This window comes from Perissodus microlepis, chromosome 16 (genome assembly GCF_051167445.1).
Source record: "Perissodus microlepis isolate ML-2025 ecotype Zambia chromosome 16, ASM5116744v1, whole genome shotgun sequence".
In the NCBI taxonomy this organism is placed as follows: Eukaryota; Metazoa; Chordata; class Actinopteri; order Cichliformes; family Cichlidae; genus Perissodus; species Perissodus microlepis.
This window is the reverse complement of record NC_140476.1, coordinates 28,966,613-28,985,377: the sequence shown is the minus strand read 5'-3', so window position 1 is coordinate 28,985,377 and position 18,765 is coordinate 28,966,613. Positions and strand designations below refer to the sequence as shown.

General features: G+C 39.0%; 2 protein-coding genes across 3 annotated transcripts; both read right to left on the bottom strand.

The window, feature by feature from the left end:
- Window positions 1–77: 77 nt before the first annotated feature.
- Window positions 78–13,035, bottom strand: pla1a (phospholipase A1 member A). Of its 2 annotated transcripts, none has more exons than XM_084954867.1 (11): window positions 12,522–13,035; window positions 11,084–11,300; window positions 10,375–10,552; window positions 10,006–10,114; window positions 8,635–8,736; window positions 5,650–5,742; window positions 5,213–5,395; window positions 4,605–4,694; window positions 4,181–4,286; window positions 2,977–3,132; window positions 78–531 (listed from the first exon to the last, which is right to left on the bottom strand). In XM_084954867.1, the coding sequence occupies exons 1-11, from the start codon at window positions 12,586–12,588 to the stop codon at window positions 444–446; spliced, it is 1,389 nt and encodes a 462-aa protein (XP_084810993.1). In that variant the 5' UTR covers window positions 12,589–13,035; the 3' UTR covers window positions 78–443. The 2 variants fall into 2 exon arrangements, with proteins under 2 accessions (XP_084810993.1, XP_084810994.1); XM_084954868.1 differs by having other exon boundaries at window positions 5,213–5,377; window positions 12,522–13,034.
- A 618-nt stretch (window positions 13,036–13,653) lies between these two features.
- On the bottom strand, window positions 13,654–17,921 carry hsd3b1 (hydroxy-delta-5-steroid dehydrogenase, 3 beta- and steroid delta-isomerase 1). Its single transcript, XM_084954872.1, has 3 exons — window positions 17,463–17,921; window positions 17,001–17,165; window positions 13,654–15,119 (listed from the first exon to the last, which is right to left on the bottom strand). The coding sequence occupies exons 1-3, from the start codon at window positions 17,611–17,613 to the stop codon at window positions 14,311–14,313; spliced, it is 1,125 nt and encodes a 374-aa protein (XP_084810998.1). The 5' UTR covers window positions 17,614–17,921; the 3' UTR covers window positions 13,654–14,310.
- Window positions 17,922–18,765: the final 844 nt, after the last annotated feature.

The following is an 18,765-nucleotide window of genomic DNA, read 5'->3' as shown; positions in this document are numbered from 1 at the left end:
AAAGTACACACAGATTCACCTCAGTGCAAAAGGACAAATCCTTTTAGCCCTGAAATCAGGAGAAAAGAAAGACATGGTTAACAGTTTGTTGCTGCATTTAATGCTAAAAGAACAAAAAACAAGGGATTAGGATGTGAAACCAGACTGTTTGGTTTCATAAACACTTCAACGCTTTAGTGAGTATAGGCAAAAAAGAAAGATAATTATAATATTAATAATATTGTACCAGAAATACTGATAATGTAAATAACCTTTTTTCCCCCCAGTTTTAGTCATGATGTTAGAAAATATAAGGCTCCGCCCCCTGAGGTTGAACTCCAATGATATTTTCTCAAAATTAAACAAGGTATAAAAATGTGAAACCATCTCTGTGTTAGTATCTTCATAGGTCAGATTGCTGCACACTATGCACTTTTCAATTGTTGTCGAGGAGATCATTCTCTTTAGAAGTCACACAACTGCACAAGGTCGTGGGACCACCGAGCTCCCCGTCTGATGTTGATGTTGTTCACACACACAGGATCTTTGCGCCTGAAAGAATAAAAACAAAAACACACACTTGTGCAAAACAGACTTTAGTCCAAGTGAATATATGTAGCATATTCATTGTAAGAATCCAGTAACTGTTTAGGAATCACTGACATTTTTATATGCAGTGCCCATTTTCTGAGGCTCAAAAGTAACTGGACAATTGATAAACAGTTTTTATGGCCAAATGAGCCCCGTTTCCTATAATTCCATGACAAATTAAGCAGATCCTGGAGACTATGCCAGCATCCCAGCTATCACAGGGAGAGAAGCGAGGTGCACCCTGGACAGCTCACCAGTCTAGCATTTGAAAATTTGAAGAAGAAAGAAATTTTTTTAGAAATGATCTTAAACAAATAAAGGAGGACTTTACTGCCCAATCAGCAGTACCAGCAAAAGACCATGGAAGACAGAAGAAGTAGATGACTGGAAAATTATTATCAAGGTAAAGAAAAACATCTGAGTCAAGAACACTCTCAGGGAGGTAGACACATAACCAGGGGTGCACATAAGTGGTCTGCAGGTGCGCATGCGCTGTCAAAATAAAAGACGCGCACCAGATAAGAAGTTGCAACGCGCGATTGCGTACATAAGATTTTCTGGAGGAGGACAGACATTTCCTCCTCTCTTAAACTCTATTAACTCCTTTAAGCAGTTACTTTGGTGTTCCTCCACCTCCAAAGAAATGTCAGAAGGAGTCCGAACCGCAAAAGAAGCGCGTATTCTCAGAAAAGTGGTTGCAGGAGGTGAGCTGGTTTCAAACAAATGATGAACGCACAGAGATGTGGTGCAGAATATGCCGTGAAAATCTCACGGTAGCGGACAAAAACGGTGCCTTTTACATGCACACAAACGCACGTTGCAACTTCTTATCTGGTGCGTGTCTTTTATTTTGACAGCACATGCACACCTGCGGACCACTTATGTGCACCCCTGCACATAACTGTCAAACTCGACCTTCATGAATGGAAATACAAAAAAGGTGCAAACCACTGATTATTCTCAAGAACAGTAAGGCCAGATTAGACCGATTAGAAAAACATCTGAAAGAGTCTGCACAGTTCTGTAGACTCTGTAGCATGACCAGATCATGCTTTTGAGTTACTGAAGATAAAACTAAATGCAAAGACACTCACAAAGAAGCAGCATCTGAAGGCAGCTGTAGGCAGGAAAACAGCTTTGGTAATGTCCATGAGTCCTACACTTTAGGCAGTCATTAACTACAAAGGATTTTCATAGAGTATTAAAAACAGTCCTTATATTTAAAATTATGTTAGTTTGTCCAATTACTTTTCAGCTTCTGAAAATGGCTGTAAGTCTGCACTACAATCATATCTTGATTGATTTAAAGTCCCTTGTGGTGGTGTACAGAGGCAAAATTACAAACATGGTGTCAGTGTCCAAATATTGATTTTTAGGATGATTAATGTTGGCCTGTTAGCCTTTTTTGTTCATAGAAAGAGAGGCGAGATAAATAGGAAACACTGGAGTGAGAGACGAGATGGCGCAATCATGAATCATGTGGTCAGCTCTCTACACTCCCCGAAGTGAAATAAAGAACTATTTAAGCAACTTTAAGCACATTTTTGATACTGGCCAAATTCACACTTTCTGCAAAAGGTTAGATTTGATCTGAGGCTCAAGTAACTCAAATTCCAGCTACTGATCACAAAGAGAAGGCCGCCCACTGGTGATCTCTGAGGAACAGTAATGCTCTGTAAACTACTCATTTCAGGGTCATTTCAGGTTTATGCCAACCTAAGGGTGGGACAAAAAGGGCAGAATGAATGGATTTTACATTTTGGACAACACTGTGTGTTACTGGCACAGTCTGGTTTCAACTCTCTCTCATATCATGACATAACCTTTCAGCAGACTGCAGGAATGGCACATTAAACAGCTGACAGACCTGATACTATTCTCTAGTATGTCCGTTTACCCTGTTTCTTAATTACCTTAAAGAGAGAACACCATCGCTGGCATTTCTGTAGAGCAATTTGCTGTAAGGCTCTGGGTGACAAAACAACAACATGTATTGCTGAAAACTATACCTTCATTGACTCATTGCAGCAACGTTTGCTTCTGTTTGTCCAAAGTACTGTAACAGGAAACTGCAATAACAACAAACTGAAGCTGTGTGTTTACATATTTTGGCAAATTTATCATCCAAAGACAGACAGGGATAAACTCCAGCCCTCCGATGACCCTAATAAGCAGTTAAGAAAATGGAAAGGATGGATGGAATAAGCAATTGTAGCATATGCTGAGCATACAGGTGTTTGCCTGTAAATCTTGCCTTGTTAGAATTCATTGGTAAATGTTGTGTTTGACTTTTTATGTGCTACAGAACATATTAAAAAGAAAAGCACTCTAGTGTTTGTTTCAATGAGAATAGGACCGGCGGCTGAACTGAACTGTATTTATGTGCATGTTGTGTCTGCGTCCTACCTGAGAGAGGGAAACTCAGTCACACAGACAGACTTGACGTGGATCTCTGCCTGTCTGTAGAAGCGAGCTCCTGTGTTTGTCAGCCTGATGGAGTTGATTTCACACTGGGGGGTAGAGTGAGCCATCACCGTCCTGTACACTGTTGTATCTGTCTGACTGTAATACACACATATAGTGCATGTGAAAATAATAAACCACACAAGATGAGACAGGCGCTTTCACACAATCAACATTTATCATACTGGGAAGTCACAGCTAAAACAAACGTGGTGCCATTCTTCAGATTTAATAAAAAAAATGACTAAACTCACTAAACTTGTGATCTGAAAACATGTTTTCCCAAAACTTTTCCCATCTGAACTGTTCTACCCGTACAGTACATCTGCTAAAATAAAAAGTGAACACTAAAAAAAAACAATACACAAAAATTGCTTACAAAGAATGACTTGTAATACATTCCTATTGAATTTAATTTACCTGCAAACTGGTATGAAAATACTACCAATATTCATCACTGTCTTTTAGTCTCTGTAAACACAGGAACCACTATCTTTATCATGTGGTCTTTTTCAACAGTTACTGAAATCTCAGCTCACCTTCCTTCACTGTATGTCTTCAATCAACTATTTAGGCACTTTGAGCCTCTTGATACCAAATAAGCAGTACTACAACCATCAGCCTACATGTGCATCATTATATAGCCCCAACTTATCATCTTTTAATGGCAGCTTCCAGCAGAATAATGCTAAACATCACAAAGCAAAAAGCTGCTTTCTCAAACGGGTCTCATGAAAGTGACGTGCTCATGAAACCATAACCTGCTCTGAATTCAGAAGGACACTTCGGGATGTAACAGAAGTGGAGATCTGCAGCAAGGATGCACAGGTACAAAACCTACATGATGCAGTCACCTCATGTGGGATCCGCAACATCAAGAACAGATGCTTTTTTGGGAACGCCGAAACTGTTGATATACTTTACCAAATAAAGTGCATGTTCAGGGATTCAGATCCTGAATGCAGACATTTTTAAAGTCAGATTTTTCTGCTAGCGATGAGTTTTGGTCATTCCTAATTTTTTAATTTGTTCTTTTTAGGTATGGAACTGAAAACAGTACATCCAACTGTACATATTGTACTATTCATTAACTTTAAAGAGTAGGATCTTTGCAATATGACATGCGTATGATATTTGTGATACTTACAGCCTGAGGATCTGCTTTGTTTCCAGGGTTTCAGCTGTCAGGGTCACTTCAATCTCAGCGCTCTTATCCAGTTTCGAAACTTCCAACTCCACCAGGATGTGGTGAGCTGAGCAGGGGAACAGTGGGAAAAATGTCATTTTAAAGTACGGTAAAACAGGAATTGTTAAACCGTGCTAGTTTAGTAGAAAGAGGAAATCTTGCTATTGGTGGGTTGGTAGGGAAGAGTCAGAGTGCATAAATGATTAAAATAATTTCTTAAGTTAGCTGCCTTCTATGTGTAGTGACGAGAGGTTAAGTCTAATGAACGTCATTCAAACTACTCAGAGTTTTAAATTTTTCTTAACAGGAGATACAAGAAGATAACATTTCTTTTTAAGAAAAAATGAAAAATTCCCCCGTCTCACAAATACACTGCAACACTCACCACAATATGGCTGTGAAGAAGTCGTGAGGAGGAATAGCGTCTGCTCTTTGGGAATGGGAGATATAGATATCCCACTGTTTTCTGATAAACCTGGAACACACATAATTAAAAGGAATGAGTCAAAAGTAATTTCACGTGCATTAACTATGTCTGTATGAGTATGTAGAAGCTGAAACAATAAGAATCTGTCAAAAGCCGACGTGACAGTGTCGGCTCCACTGGAGGTGGAAGCAAAAAAGAACCTATCCAGTTTACTTTAAGTGAGATGTCATAACAACTTTATAAATACTTAAGATTTACTTTATAGTTAATAGACTGTATTGTTGGAACAAGTGTTTTGCAATAGAATGGAAGAACCACTGACAGCAGCAAGTCTTGTAAAAATAATGAGGCAGCACTATAGGCTGCAGGACTATTAATATAACTTATAACTCAGTGTCATATTAATCTCGAGCTGAGAAACGTTTTTATTTTAGAGACAAATGACACTCCCAAAATATGCACTCACAGCTTTTCACAGTAAGACACAGGATAGTTAGAAACTAACAGCTGATAAAAGGGAGCAGCAGCAGTCTGTGTGCTGCAGGTGGTCACCCACGCGTTATTACCTATTACTGGACATTTCCCTCTGAAGATGTCGCAGTCCATACAGCGTCCCTTCAGGAAGTCCTCATAGTTGGAGCACGGGATCCCCATTAACGGGCACGAGCCGTTCAGCGCGCTCATGTAGACGTCCAGCGCCCTCATGTGGTCACATATCACATAACTGTACACTAAAAAATACAAGAAAACTGACAAAATATAGAACTACTAAGGGAGACAGATGTCCAGAGACTCTCATTAAAGTAATGGGAAAAAAAATGTCCAGACGAAAAACTGGCTCTGCTCAAAATCTACTCATCTGTAACTGGAATTTCATTTATAACTTCCGAGGGCAAAAAAACAAGGGCGAAAGACACCAATGTGAAAACAACAAAAAAAGAGCTCCTTTCCTTCTAGTTCCCCCCTCTCTTTTTGTTTTTGTTTTAGTGGGTCTTGAACTTACTTGAGTCAAACCTGGAGCGTGCACATCCAATCTGGTCCTTCCCTCCATTCAGAAAGAAGTCCACATGGCCAACAGGGATGGAGATGCCAAAATCTGATACAGAAGAAAACTGTCAGCAATTTGTTGCTACATTGCACTGCAAACAAAATTTCAGGTATAAACACAATGTGATTTTATCAGCTGTAATACAAGTGTTAATAAATACAAAAGACTTCCAATGAACTAATAATACAGTCTTTTAGGACATTTTATTAGACTAAGAAAAAATAGAGTGGTGAGTGAGGTGAGTTGGTAAAGATATGTGGAAGTGTTGCTGGTTTCGCTGCTGTTAGTTACTGTTAGCTACTGTTTGCTGCTGTTAGTCTCTGTTAGCTGTTGTTAGTGAAACTTTGAAGTGAATGTAACACTGTTGGACATGGACACATGAGCGAACAAAGTCTCATAGGATGCGAGAATGTAATCAAACTGTTTATCAGAGGTAAAGTGTGATTTTTAGGAAACTCAAACCTAGCTTAGCTAGTATACTTAGCTAAACTCGGCTGTTAGCTGGTGTTGTGCCAAAAAAGTGATTTGTAGTAACTCTGTGTGTGTGTGTGTGTGTGTGTGTGTATATACACACGTGTTTTACACCGAATATCTTTGCTTATATTCATAAATAGTCTGCAGTCAACAGAATTTACAAAAGGGGTTATATATAAAGTAAAAAAATGAACTGTTTTACAATTATCTTTATGACTGCGTTATTGTACATACTGTGTTCTACCTTATAATCAGTCCAGTCTTTTTTTTGGCAACTTAAAATATCTTTATAACTGTTATATTTGTTGCAGTTTCTGCTGCCCTCTTGGCCTGATCTCTCTTGAAAATCACATTTTTAATATCAATGAGAATTTTACATACATTTTATTTATGAGTGTTAAAGTTGGTTTACCAAAAACTGACTGTAGCTTCTACCTGGTGACAAAATGTTCTTTCTGGCTTAAAATGGCTGTTAACTGAGATCACTCATGAGAGATATGTTTGACATATGTTTCACAGAAAATAGGCCAACAAGTAATTTACAACTGATTAAATACCTACAATCATTTTTTGGCAAATACCAGAAATCACTTTTTGTCTAGCTGTCCAGAGACAGGAGGGTCTGGCAGTAAGTAGTTGGAACAATGCTGGGGATAAATAAGCATGTTTATGCATGCATCTCTGTGTTAAGACCATTACACAACAATGTATTGTGAAAAAACAACGTGAAATTCAGATTTTGTTGCGTAATGCACACACACACACACACACACACACACACACACACACACAGACACACACACACACACTGAATGGGTTTTGTTTTTGCAGAAAATCCACCCTAAAAAAAATCCATTGTGACAAAAAAATAAAGTCAATATCAAGCCATGATGAGACATTCTGGGTTCATCCAGAATCCAGTTCCCAAAGCAGCAGCAGGGTTGGATAGTTTTTGTATATGTTTCATGTTGGCCAGTTTGAACTCTTGCTGGCAGAACTGGGACCACATCTGAGGAGGCAGAGAAATAATCTCAGAGCTGGCAGACCTGGAGCAGTGTCTAGCTGCGCGTCTTAAGTAAAATAGTATTATTTTACTATTTGGATATTCAGTACCAGTGTGCACTTTGAGTTACAGCACACTTGTTGGCAAATGCAGTGTTCTGATTGGTCTGATTCATTTTTTTAGAGCTAAAAAAAAAAAAAAAAATCAAGCTTGGTTTGAAAAAAATAAATGCCGCAAATTTCATGTATATTTGGACACTGACACAAGTCCTGTTTTTTTACCTGTTTACTGAAACATGGACATGGATGTAATATGTATACTCTAAGCCTTTATTTGAGGGTATCCGCATTCAAACGGGATTGAGAGTTTCAGCTCCCCCTTGTGTTGTCCTCGGGTCAAAAATGACCTGTAGGTGAATGGCAAACAAGTATATGAGAATCCCGAGGACAACACAAGGGTTAACATGTGGCACTCTCTTTTTAAAGAGACCAAAAGTAAATTGAACAGTTGACTCAAAGGCTATTTCATGGGCAGGTTTAGGCAGTTCCTTCGTTATGTCATTATCAATTAAGCAGATAAAATGATAAAAGGCCTGGAGTTGATTTGATGTGTGGTGCTTGCATTTGGAAGATTTTGGTGTGAACAGCAACACAAAGAAAGCACTGGTGACCTCAGCAATGCACAAAAACCTGGACGTCCACAGAAGACAACAGTCGTAGATGATCGCGGAATCATTTCCATGGTGAAGAGAAACCCCTCAACAACAGCCAACCAAGTGAACAACACTCTCCAGCAGGTTGAAATATCGATATCCAAAGAGAAGACTGCACGAAAGTAAATACAGAGGATTCACTGCAAGGTGCAAGCCACACATAAGCCTCAAGAACAAAGTGCTAGATTGGACTTTGCTGAAAAACAAAATCTTAAAAAAGCCAGCACAGTTCTAGAAAAATATTCTTTGGAAAGATGAAAACAAGTTCAACTTCTATTAGAATGATGTCAAGAAAAAAGTGTGGAGAAGGCGCAGAACAGCTCATGATCCAAAAAACCCACATCATCTGTAAAACACGGCGGCGGCAGTGTGATGACTGCCAGTGGCACTGGGACGCTAGTGTTATTTGAAAGAGGAGGTTTGATTGTTCTTAAGAACATTAGAGTCTTTCAAAGCTTTGATGACTTCAGGCATTTTGAATAATATGCACAACCAATGTGTTTTATCACACCTCAAACTCAAAAAAAAGCACATTTATATCTTTGTGTGCCTTAGTAAAGCGTAATGTTACAGTTCCACAGTTGCTCTTTGTTCATAAGTTCCAGTAATGAGAAAAAAACATTAGTCATCAGCCTGGCTGATCTGTCGATGATGCTTTCTAAGGGGTTTCATGTAGTTACAACAACAGTAAGTGGTCTAAGCCATGTTAGTGATGGAAATAAACTTGCAGGTTAAGTTAATGTTTTCTCACAGTCAGAGTCTGTGTGGATGGCATCCACAAACTGAGCGTCAGAAGGGTCCAGCCGGCTATAGGTGTCCGCTCCTTTAAACATGGGTCCAGCAGGGTCCAGGCCTGTTTGAAAGTTAAATATCTTTTAGATTAAGCACATGCCATGAAATTTTATATTACTAGAAACAACAAAAAGAGTCATTTTTCTCAGGTAGTCTCATAATGAAAGAACTTCATCTCTAGGGAAACTATGGTCAGTGTAGTACACATTAGTGCATTGTCCTGCTTTGTGTTTAAAATGTCAAACAGTGTCCCCATGTCCTGGGAAGATGACTAGTCTTTTTATATGAGGTTTTTAGTTTGGATTTTATGGTTGTAGTTTATTCTCTAAATATTCAGTGACCATTTGTAAGGCAGAGGTTTGGCAGGACTGAAGAGTAAAAAAAAAAGGGAACAGTAGGAGAGAGGAAGCGAGAGAAAGTAAATATTCAATTAAATGTTCAGTAAACAGCGAGTTTAGCTGCAAACAGCATTGCAAAAAAATAAGTAAATAAAAAATGTCCTCACTTTCTCCAGCATAGCTATTTTTTTTTGTAGAAATCTTGTTGTGTGTCTGCCTTTTGTCTTAACCCAGACACAAAAATCCCCTATCACCTCATCTTAATTTGCCTTTCTTTGTCTGGGGATAAACAAATGTATTGGTTCAAAGCTTTAAAGTTGCTGAACTCTACCAGTCACAAAAAACAATAACAAAATCCAAACAACCGTCCTGATTAACTGACCATCAAACCAACAAGCAAGTCAAACAACCATTGTGCCTGCCAACCAACCAACTAACCAACCCACCCATCATGTGGACCACCCATTCAATCAACAATAAGCTAAGGGAACATTTAGAGAAAGCTTTTGAATTTCTTTATTCATCAGCTTGGTGTCATTTTCAAATTTTATTCTTGTTGGGATCAGTGAAGCCTCTGATTTAACCCCGCACAAGTCTGTGTCATCAGACAAAAAGACCTGATATTATCAACTGAACAGTGGTGTATTGTGCTGGTGGTGCTCTGCTGAAAGGGACTGAGCCTTGTCAAAAAACTTCACAGTGTCTCTTTTCAATGTACTGTTGTTCTTTGAAGAGCCCTGCTAATTTTTCCAAGATCACACTGAGATCTGTGAGAGCCTGTGCTGTGAAAACCTTCACTGTCTTCACACCTGTTGTCTCCTTATTTCTGTAAACCTAATACCATCTACCAGCAACCTAAACTTTATTTCCACCACAAGGAGTATTATTCTGAGGTGGAGCACATGTGCAATGACTTTTTAAATGTGCAGCTGTGTTTCCAATTCAGTTTTACATTGCAAGAGATAATATGTATGTAAGGTGTCTGATCTCACCTGTGATTCTTCCTATTTTCCCTTCGAACAAAGTTCCCACAAAACCAGCAACATGTGCCCCGAGACTGACCCCGATGAAGTGGAAGGATTGGAGTCTGCAGCCATGATTCTGTTGGAGAAGACAATCGCAAGAATAGACTCTGTATTCAATATAAGCAACCACAAACATATTTAATATATGTTTATATAATGTTATATATAATATAATATATATAAACAACAACAAAAAAAACTCTTGCAGACTTTTTTTCATAGACTACATAATATCTAGAAAATACTTCTGTAAAGAGTAAAATTAATTGTGCCTGAATTACATTTACATTGCTCAGGGTCGTATTGTGGCTAACGAGCATTTGAACAGCTTCGCACCTGCAGCTGATTGATGAGGACAGAAATCTGTATGGCCACCTCTCTGTAGATCTCTACCACCAGGTTGTAGGCAAAGGACGCACTGCGGACCCAGTCCACCACCACCACATTCACATCTTGAGATCTTAAAAGCGCCTGGCCTAACCTCTTCACCCAGGAGGGCTTACTCCCCCGGGCCCTGCAAGGATGGGTTGCGGTCAGAAGGCCATTAATAGTATATTAATATTAAAAGTCTAGTTAATAACTACTAAATTCTCTTTATAAACTACACTAAGCTGGTGAGCTTAAAATGTCAATACTGAACAATTGTGATAAAGTCTAGATAACATTTTTAGTTGGTAATACTTGTGGTTAAGTTAAATGTAAATAAGTTAACACTCTTTTTGTTAATACAACTCAAAATTTATAACTAAAAAACCATTAAATAAGCAGAGAATCTCCATTACTTTTGCCTATTAAATCTTCCAAGGAGACAGTTTTAATGTCTTTTCATATTGAGCAGCGCAAGTCATTACGCTTGGCAACACTTCAGTTGAAATAAACCATTTATCACATTCGAGTGACAATGAATGGAAAACATCAACTGTGGCTGTTACTCTAACATAACTGGTGCACAGAATAGCAATAGCACTGATCCGTCCAAAACTATTACATTTGTTTCATTTAAAGATTCAGAGGCTCGTACTCTGAAACTAAATAAGGATCTCACCTGTACCCGTGGATGATAACCTTTGTAGGACGCGAGGGGTTGAAGTAGGAGTTCTCCATGGTGAGGGACGTCTCATTGAATGCTTGTGGACAGTCCATGTTTTTCCTGGTCAGCAGCAGATACTGGACGTTCAGTCTGACTCTTTGCTGCTGGTATTCCCGCCATGTGATGTTGTTGAGATCAGCACAGTGATTATCTTGCTGCCTTTCATCTGAAGCTAGTAGAAGTAGAAGGGCGTAATACATACTATGTAGTTGTTGTTTTAGCCTCACTGTATCACGAAATAAAACTTGCGGGTTTTGTATTTGACAGCATTGTGATTACCACTCTTCTACTACAAAGCCATGCTGTTGTAATAGATGCAGTATGTGTTTTACCATTGGCTTGCTAAAATATGCACAGCGTGGATGAGTGTATGTGCTGCTCTAAAACCTATAGACACATTTAAGGATTAATGGCGCTTTTCCAGACATGTAAGCTGCCAGTTCAGCAGACACTAATGCACCCCTATACCATCAGACTCTTTGAACTAAACACTGATGACAAGTTGGATGGTCCCTTTCCTCTTTATGGAAGGAAGAGTCCATGTTTTTCAAAAGGAATTTCAATTTTTGATTAGTAGATTTATCTCAGTTTAAACCTTATGTTGTTATTGTGAAATGTGGGTTCATATGATTCATAAATCACTGGATTGTGTTTTTATTTACATGCTGCACAGCATCCTAACCTTTTCAAAACTGGAAAACCAATTGTCTTCCCCTTTACTTCAAACATCACATAACAATTAGTGTGGCAGTCCTGTGCAGCTTTAAGACTTTGGCTTTACTATATTTGGAAGTAATTATTTAAAATTTGTCTCTACTACGTTTATCTGACCCCTAACGTCACCAGTAATTTACAACACACATTTAACCAACATTTCTCAGTCTTTCAAGCTTGTGACCTTTAACTATGAAGCAGTGCCTAATCGGGACTTCTTGACAAGTTTTATAGGTCTATGCATATTTAATGATCAGATGATTAACAATCTAATAATGTCAGCCATAGTACTATATTGGTCACTTCAGGCATTTTTTCTGCTAGGACAATAGCTTCACTTTTGACAGCCATCTTTAGGACATTTTACTGGTAATACATTAAGTATTACCAGTAAAATGTGAAATTAGCATTTTCTTCTTTGATTCTTACAAAGACACTTGGAAGGCAGATAGCAGAAAAAGAATCCCACTTTACTGTAGAGGACAAGTTCCTCGTTTGTATATATGGTGCTATGTGTTACGTAATCACTGACTTGCGACAAAAACAAAAACAACAACAAAAAACAAACAAAAACACAGTCCCTGTTCCGTCTTTCAACCCTCTTTGCATACATATTTAGAATAACTGTATGGAAAAATGATGCAGCAGAGCAAATCTCCTTCATTGGCACAATACTTACCCACCACCAGTGATGTGATGTAGACCGACAAAACACAGAAGAGGAAGGTTTTGCACTCCCAAAGCATTTCTGTGGTGTCAGTGAAGTGAATGTTGAAAGTAGCTGCCAGGAGTTTGTTAGTTCTTAATGGTGCTCAGCTGCTCTCTTTAGCTCCCAGATTGGTGATCAGCTTTAGGCTTGACTAAATCCCAGCTCTGTGCAGTGCTGTAACACTGAAACAGAAACTCAGAGTTTATCTGGCAAACATCAGGGGTGAAGCAATGCTGGAATCCATATAAAACAGGCCAAATTAGTCCAGAATATAAAGACCCGGGTTCACTGTTTCTTTTCCTCTAACGTTCCACTTTTAAACTGAACGTATCCACAACAAACCTCTCGGTGTCATTTTCTTTTTGTTCATCAGATTCAATTAGGGGGCGAGTTTTCTTTTTTATTCCTTTCCCAGTCAGGGTTTGCTCTGAAAAAGTGGTTGAAAGTCTTTGCCTGGTGGTGAATCCATGACCTCATTTGTATTCAATGGCTGTTTGTTTAAAAGGCTGGACTCTGGCCTGGCTGCCCACTAGTTTGTGTGTGTGTTTGTGTGCGTTTGAGAGAGAGAGAGACCTTCATTGCGTAGGTGGGTTTGCATGGTTCTGCTTGAGAGAGAGAGGGCATCTGACAGTGACCGGAGAAATCTGGAAATCAGTAATCAACAGACTGATTTTTGAGTCTTAATTCTTTTTCTTTTACATAATCAAGCAATTTATGTGAGTCCATCACACACTATTCAGTCTCTATGACAACTTTCATTTCCTGGAAACCTAACCTATACTTAATCCAAGTGTTCATCACAAACTGCATGACTTACACTGTGAGGAGTTGCTTTTTGTTGTTAAAAAGAGAGGCAGGTTTCCACAGTCTGACCGTATGTCACACTAGTAACACTGATACACACATGCATTCATGCACGCACAAATGTAATCCTTTGCATTTTCTTTGTGTTAATGTGATTTAAAGCCGTATATGCAACATGGACTCTCCACTTAAGTATGGCGAGTTTATTTTTTATCAAATGGCAAAGTTTGCAATGTCACTGAAGTTCGAGATGATGAGCTTTACTAAAAAACATCAGTAAAAATACAATGAGAATGGGAATTTTTTTTTCTCACAAACACTTTATTAGTATTCATAAGACAGAAACAGCAGGTCATGCAGTAGTTTTTTAATTGAGCACATATCCTCTGTGTCATTAGCAGTACAGATTCACAGCTCCTGCTCTAAGACAGTATGACTTTAGCGGCTGTGTTGTCAGTCGAACAAAAACATCATAGTGTCCTTTGAAAAACTTTCACAAACATGCCATTTGAAAGAAATGTCAACACTCATGCTCTGTTTTCACATGCTATACATTTCTGCTTACTGTCACAGGAAAACTATAAATCTGTGTCTATGTAAAAAAAATCACAATTGGCAAGAATGGAAACAAAACACAACAGAAACATTGTTACTGTAGCTAGTGGTGTTTGGTGTGCATGTTGTAGGTATTAAAGCTTGAAGCCAATGTGGAAAAGATTAAAGCTGTAGTTTCGTTAATGCTCACTTGAGGCTGGCTCTACATGTATGTCAGTCCCCCTAGACTATCCTTAATATGCTTGCTAGTCTTAGTTCAAAGGTTAGCACTTCACCCTGTTTTCTGTGAATGCAGGTATGTGTAGCACTCTTTATCAAACTTCCCTTTATGTCTATATGTTTAACAGTTTCACAAAAAAAAGTATTAATTGGGTGCTAATGACTTTTGGTCATTTTTCATCTATTTAGACAAGATTCTTTCTCTCTCTGCTGGCAACTGGGAGGCGAGCCATTCAGTGGTGCATTTGCGTGCTTCCTCCCAGCTATATTTGGGGACATATCCTAGATCCCTCTTGGCTTTCTCATAGGAAAAACTGAATGGCGTGTTCAACATGATGAGGAGCTGACGGTTCAGTGGCGGGACGATGTGTATGAAAGGCCGTAGGATCCAGGCTACTGTCTCCATAAGGAAAGTTAGTAAGTAGAAGAGGGTGAGTGGCAACATGGGTTTCTCTTGAATACTGAAACCCAGAGGAGACATCACGGCGTGGTTGAAGTCTGAATAACTCACAGGTGGTGTGTCATCAGAAACGAAGTAAAACTTCCCTCCAACAGCATTTCTTTTCTGCGGATCTTTGAGGCTGCGGGATGCTTGGAGATGAGCGGCGGCCACGTTGCCCACATAGACAGGCTTCACAAGGGCCTCGGGGAGCGACATACGAAGCAGAACATTTCGGTTTTTTATCCCATCGGCCATGTGGCCTAGGAGGAAGTGGCTGCCCTCTCCATAGATATACGCGGGTCTGAGTGCACAGGTGGCTAGCTGGCCTCCGTTCTGGAGCACCTCACCGTCGGCCTTCAGGGTTTTCTCCTCAGCCTCACTCTTAGTCTTGCTGTAGTTCATGTTCAAAGTGATGTCATAGACGGTGTCCTCACTGCCATTGATTATGGGTTCTCCCTTGGAGTTTGGCCCCATCACTTCAATGGTGCTGGTGTATATGAAGGACGGCACGTTCTCCCGAATACATGCCTCCAAAAGCAGCTGTGTTCCTACAAGGCAAAGATGCTGCTGAGTTAATATAACTAACAATAAACACTGCATATCTCAGAGCAGCACAAAACCTTTATGTTATCAGAGCAATAAGAGAATACAAAAAAGAAAAAGAGATTAATTCTAATTTGGGCAATTAATTAATGCATTCATGTATTCCTTTATACTAGAAAAGTTGCTGCCAAATCATAACAGAAATATTTATAAGTTTTAAAAAGCCTTTGTGTAACAGGAAGCTGGTCTTCAGTACATGTGCCGAGTGACAAACTGAATAAAGTTCAAATGGAAACATCAAAAGAAATTGCAGTAGCAAAGTTTAAAGTGTAAATAAATATCTGCAATTATATTATGTCATCTCTGACTATGCATTATCCCTTCATTATTTAACTGCTGTTTGTCTGTTTAGGTTATTCTCGTGTCAGGTTGCCAGTTTTGCTATGTATCTGCTTTAAGATACATTATATATAATGAAACCTGGCGCTTGTGCTGTGGTGCTGAACATGGTAAAAACCAAAATGTTAAAAAATAAGCGAACACTTGAATCACACACTGGATCTTGATGAATAAAATATTCAGTGGAAAATGTGCTCCCCCTAGTGATCTTCTTCCACTTATTCAAATCAGGGTCACAGGTGGGTGGGTGAGGTACACCCCAAACAGGTCTGTTGCAAGGCTAACGCACAGATAAAAACATGTTTGCAACTATTCACACAGTCAGTTAGCCTAAACCCATGCATGTCTTTGTACTGTGGGAGGAAGCTTGAGAACCCACGCAGACACGGGGAGAAAATACAAACTTGAGACAGTATTAACCACCACATCACCGTGCCACCCTGTGAATCACTCAATTATAAAAAAGGCACCTACAGTTATGGTTAGGAGTTTACATCCACTCATCATGGACGTGAATATTATGGTAATTTTGAGGTTTTAGTTATTTATTCAAACTCTTCTTTTTTCCACAGAGGAATGATTGTACAGCAAAATCTTTAAAGACTTAAACAAACAAGAACTTGGTACACAAGTTTGTATACATATATATGTACATATACGTGTATATATATGTGTATATATATATTTTTTTAAGGCAAGGAAACAGGGAGAGAAGGTTAGCTTTGCCAAATTATTACTAGTAATAAACGACCAAAAACGACAGTGATCTGAAACACACTGCTGATGCTGTAAAAGTATACCTATATAGACAAACACACAATTTGATATTATCAGTTGTGGCACTCCCAGAGTTGGACCTCAACATTATTGAAATAGTATGAAAGAGCTTTGAATGTCCTTCAAGAGGCCTGGAACACTTATCTTGAAGGCTACTTAAAAAAACAAGGAAGCTTGAATAAAAGAGTTCGGTCTGTGTTGAAGAATAAAGGTGGTCATACAAAACAATGACTTTCAAGCTTGTTAGAATTGCACAGGCTGTTTTTGCCTCATATGCTGTAAAGAAATGAGGAACGGCTCAACACTGCTGCACAGTACTTTAGCTGTACTACAGGAAGGAAAACTGTCATTTGATTTGCTGGTGAACAGTATTTAAAATGCATTGGACAGTTGTAGGTTTAACTAAAATAAAGCAGCAGGAATACCCATATGACATGCAAGTGCTTTAAGGAGTGTAAAGTAAGTGTGAACTGGAGGAAGTAGAAGTAAGCACTGGGCTGTAATAGTGAAAGCAGATCAAAGGCCAGTTAACGCAAGTAATGAAAGTAGTTTTAAATGTCAGTGGTACAAAAAACAAAAACTTTCAACTGTAAATAATTCTGCTTCTTTGTTTTATGTATGTGATTTGATAAATGTATCTGTTAATAAATTAATCTATACTTAAGTCACATGAATTAGGTAAGCCTTCGGTGGATTTGTGACAGCCTTACCTTTGACATTCACTCCGAAAATCTCACTGTACTCCACTGAGTCTTTGATGTCAATGATGGATGCGATGTGGAAGATGATCGATGCCCCACGGCAGCATTTGATCAGGAAATCACCGTCCCTCATGTCCCCTTCGAAAGCTCGCAGCTTTGTCTCACCTTTGCAGTCTGACACAAACAAACCAGTCACCGAGACAAAGCAGCAAGACCCAAGTTATTTAGTTTAATCTAAAGCAAATATTTGGTTTTCAATCTACTGTATTGGAGACATTAAAAACACATTTACATTACAGCTTTTAATTGAGGAACTCAGAAAAGCTGAATTCTCAAATCTTTATATTGGTATATTCTTCGATTATTTCAGTAAAGGAATATATATAAGACAAATCTACTCCTGCCCATTTCATATCAATTCATGAATTTTAATCTGGAAAAGGGGATGTTTTGTAGAAAAGAACGGTTTACCCTCCAAACTCTGCAAATACTGCAGCTGTATCTGTTTGTCCAGAAGTCGAATCTCAGCCGTTTTCTCTTCTTCCAGCAGCAGCCTCACCAGCCTCTTTCCCAAGAATCCACAGGCCCCCGTCACCACGCACACATCACCTCGCAGAGACATCGCAGGTCTTTTTGTATAAAATAAAGGCCCGTTAACAGTCAAAAAGCAGTTGTTTTCTCTCTGATGCAGAGCCTTCTCAAAAACAGCGGCTAAAAATGAAGAAAAACCCGAATACAGAATTGGTGTTGGATGTTTCGTGATCTGTCTGTGAGGGACGGACAACACCTTCTGTTCTCTCCACCTCAGCCCTTTTTGTAAGCCCAGAAAGTTACTAAAAAAACTTCTTTTCTCCAAGGCAGTATTGAAAAAGGGGATGGGCTCAGCTACTCCAGGATGGAATGTGATGCTTTCTGGGGCTGGACAAAAAAGCGCCTGGAAGGGCTTACACCGTATGCCAAGGACATTTGCTTTTGGAAAATGTAATCTTTTGCTTAATTACAGGGAGTATTTCATTAGAAGAGGCAGGGAGTCTCAGCATGTGACATGGAGGGAAACAAAGCAGGAGCTGAGGGTTCTTTGCTGCTTTCTGCTTTCACAAAATGAACAATTCTACACGGAGAGGCACGTACCCCGGCCTAAGAAGCACTCAACAAACACAGAATCGGAATAAAAAATCTATTACAAGTGTTTAAAATCCCATTAAAGTACAGAAGAACTACTGCTGAGTAGTCTAATATGTAACAATAAACCTACATATATAAAACATAAGCAGGTTTTTCCCACTGAAATGTACTAGTTAAATAAAAGATCACGAAGTGAGACTTCCTCTGTCAAATAACCGATTTACCTGCCGCATAGCACTTCAATATCTTTGACTTTGTTACATTCCACTGTGGCTTTTCAGCTCTTTGGTAATGTATTTTGTGTGTCTTTTATTGTATTTAAGGGCGCGCCTACAATACTCATACACCTTTTAATTACACTGTACTACGGAGGAACATACACACAAAGGCATCTGATAGCATGGTAAATATTAAATTCATGGCAGTGCAATTACAGAAAATCACTGAACTGGTATTGTTCAGTGTTTAATAGCACTGTGATGACAATGTTTAAATTTCTGTTTTATGTTATATTAATACGTCTTTCTTTGTTTGAGTTTAACTGGGGGTTTGGATTCTCCTTCCTGGTTGGCAAAAGGTGTGGCAAAGGGCTGGGGGTCTGAAGTACTGCTGACAGCCTTATTGGACTAAACCACAGCTTCATTGCCTC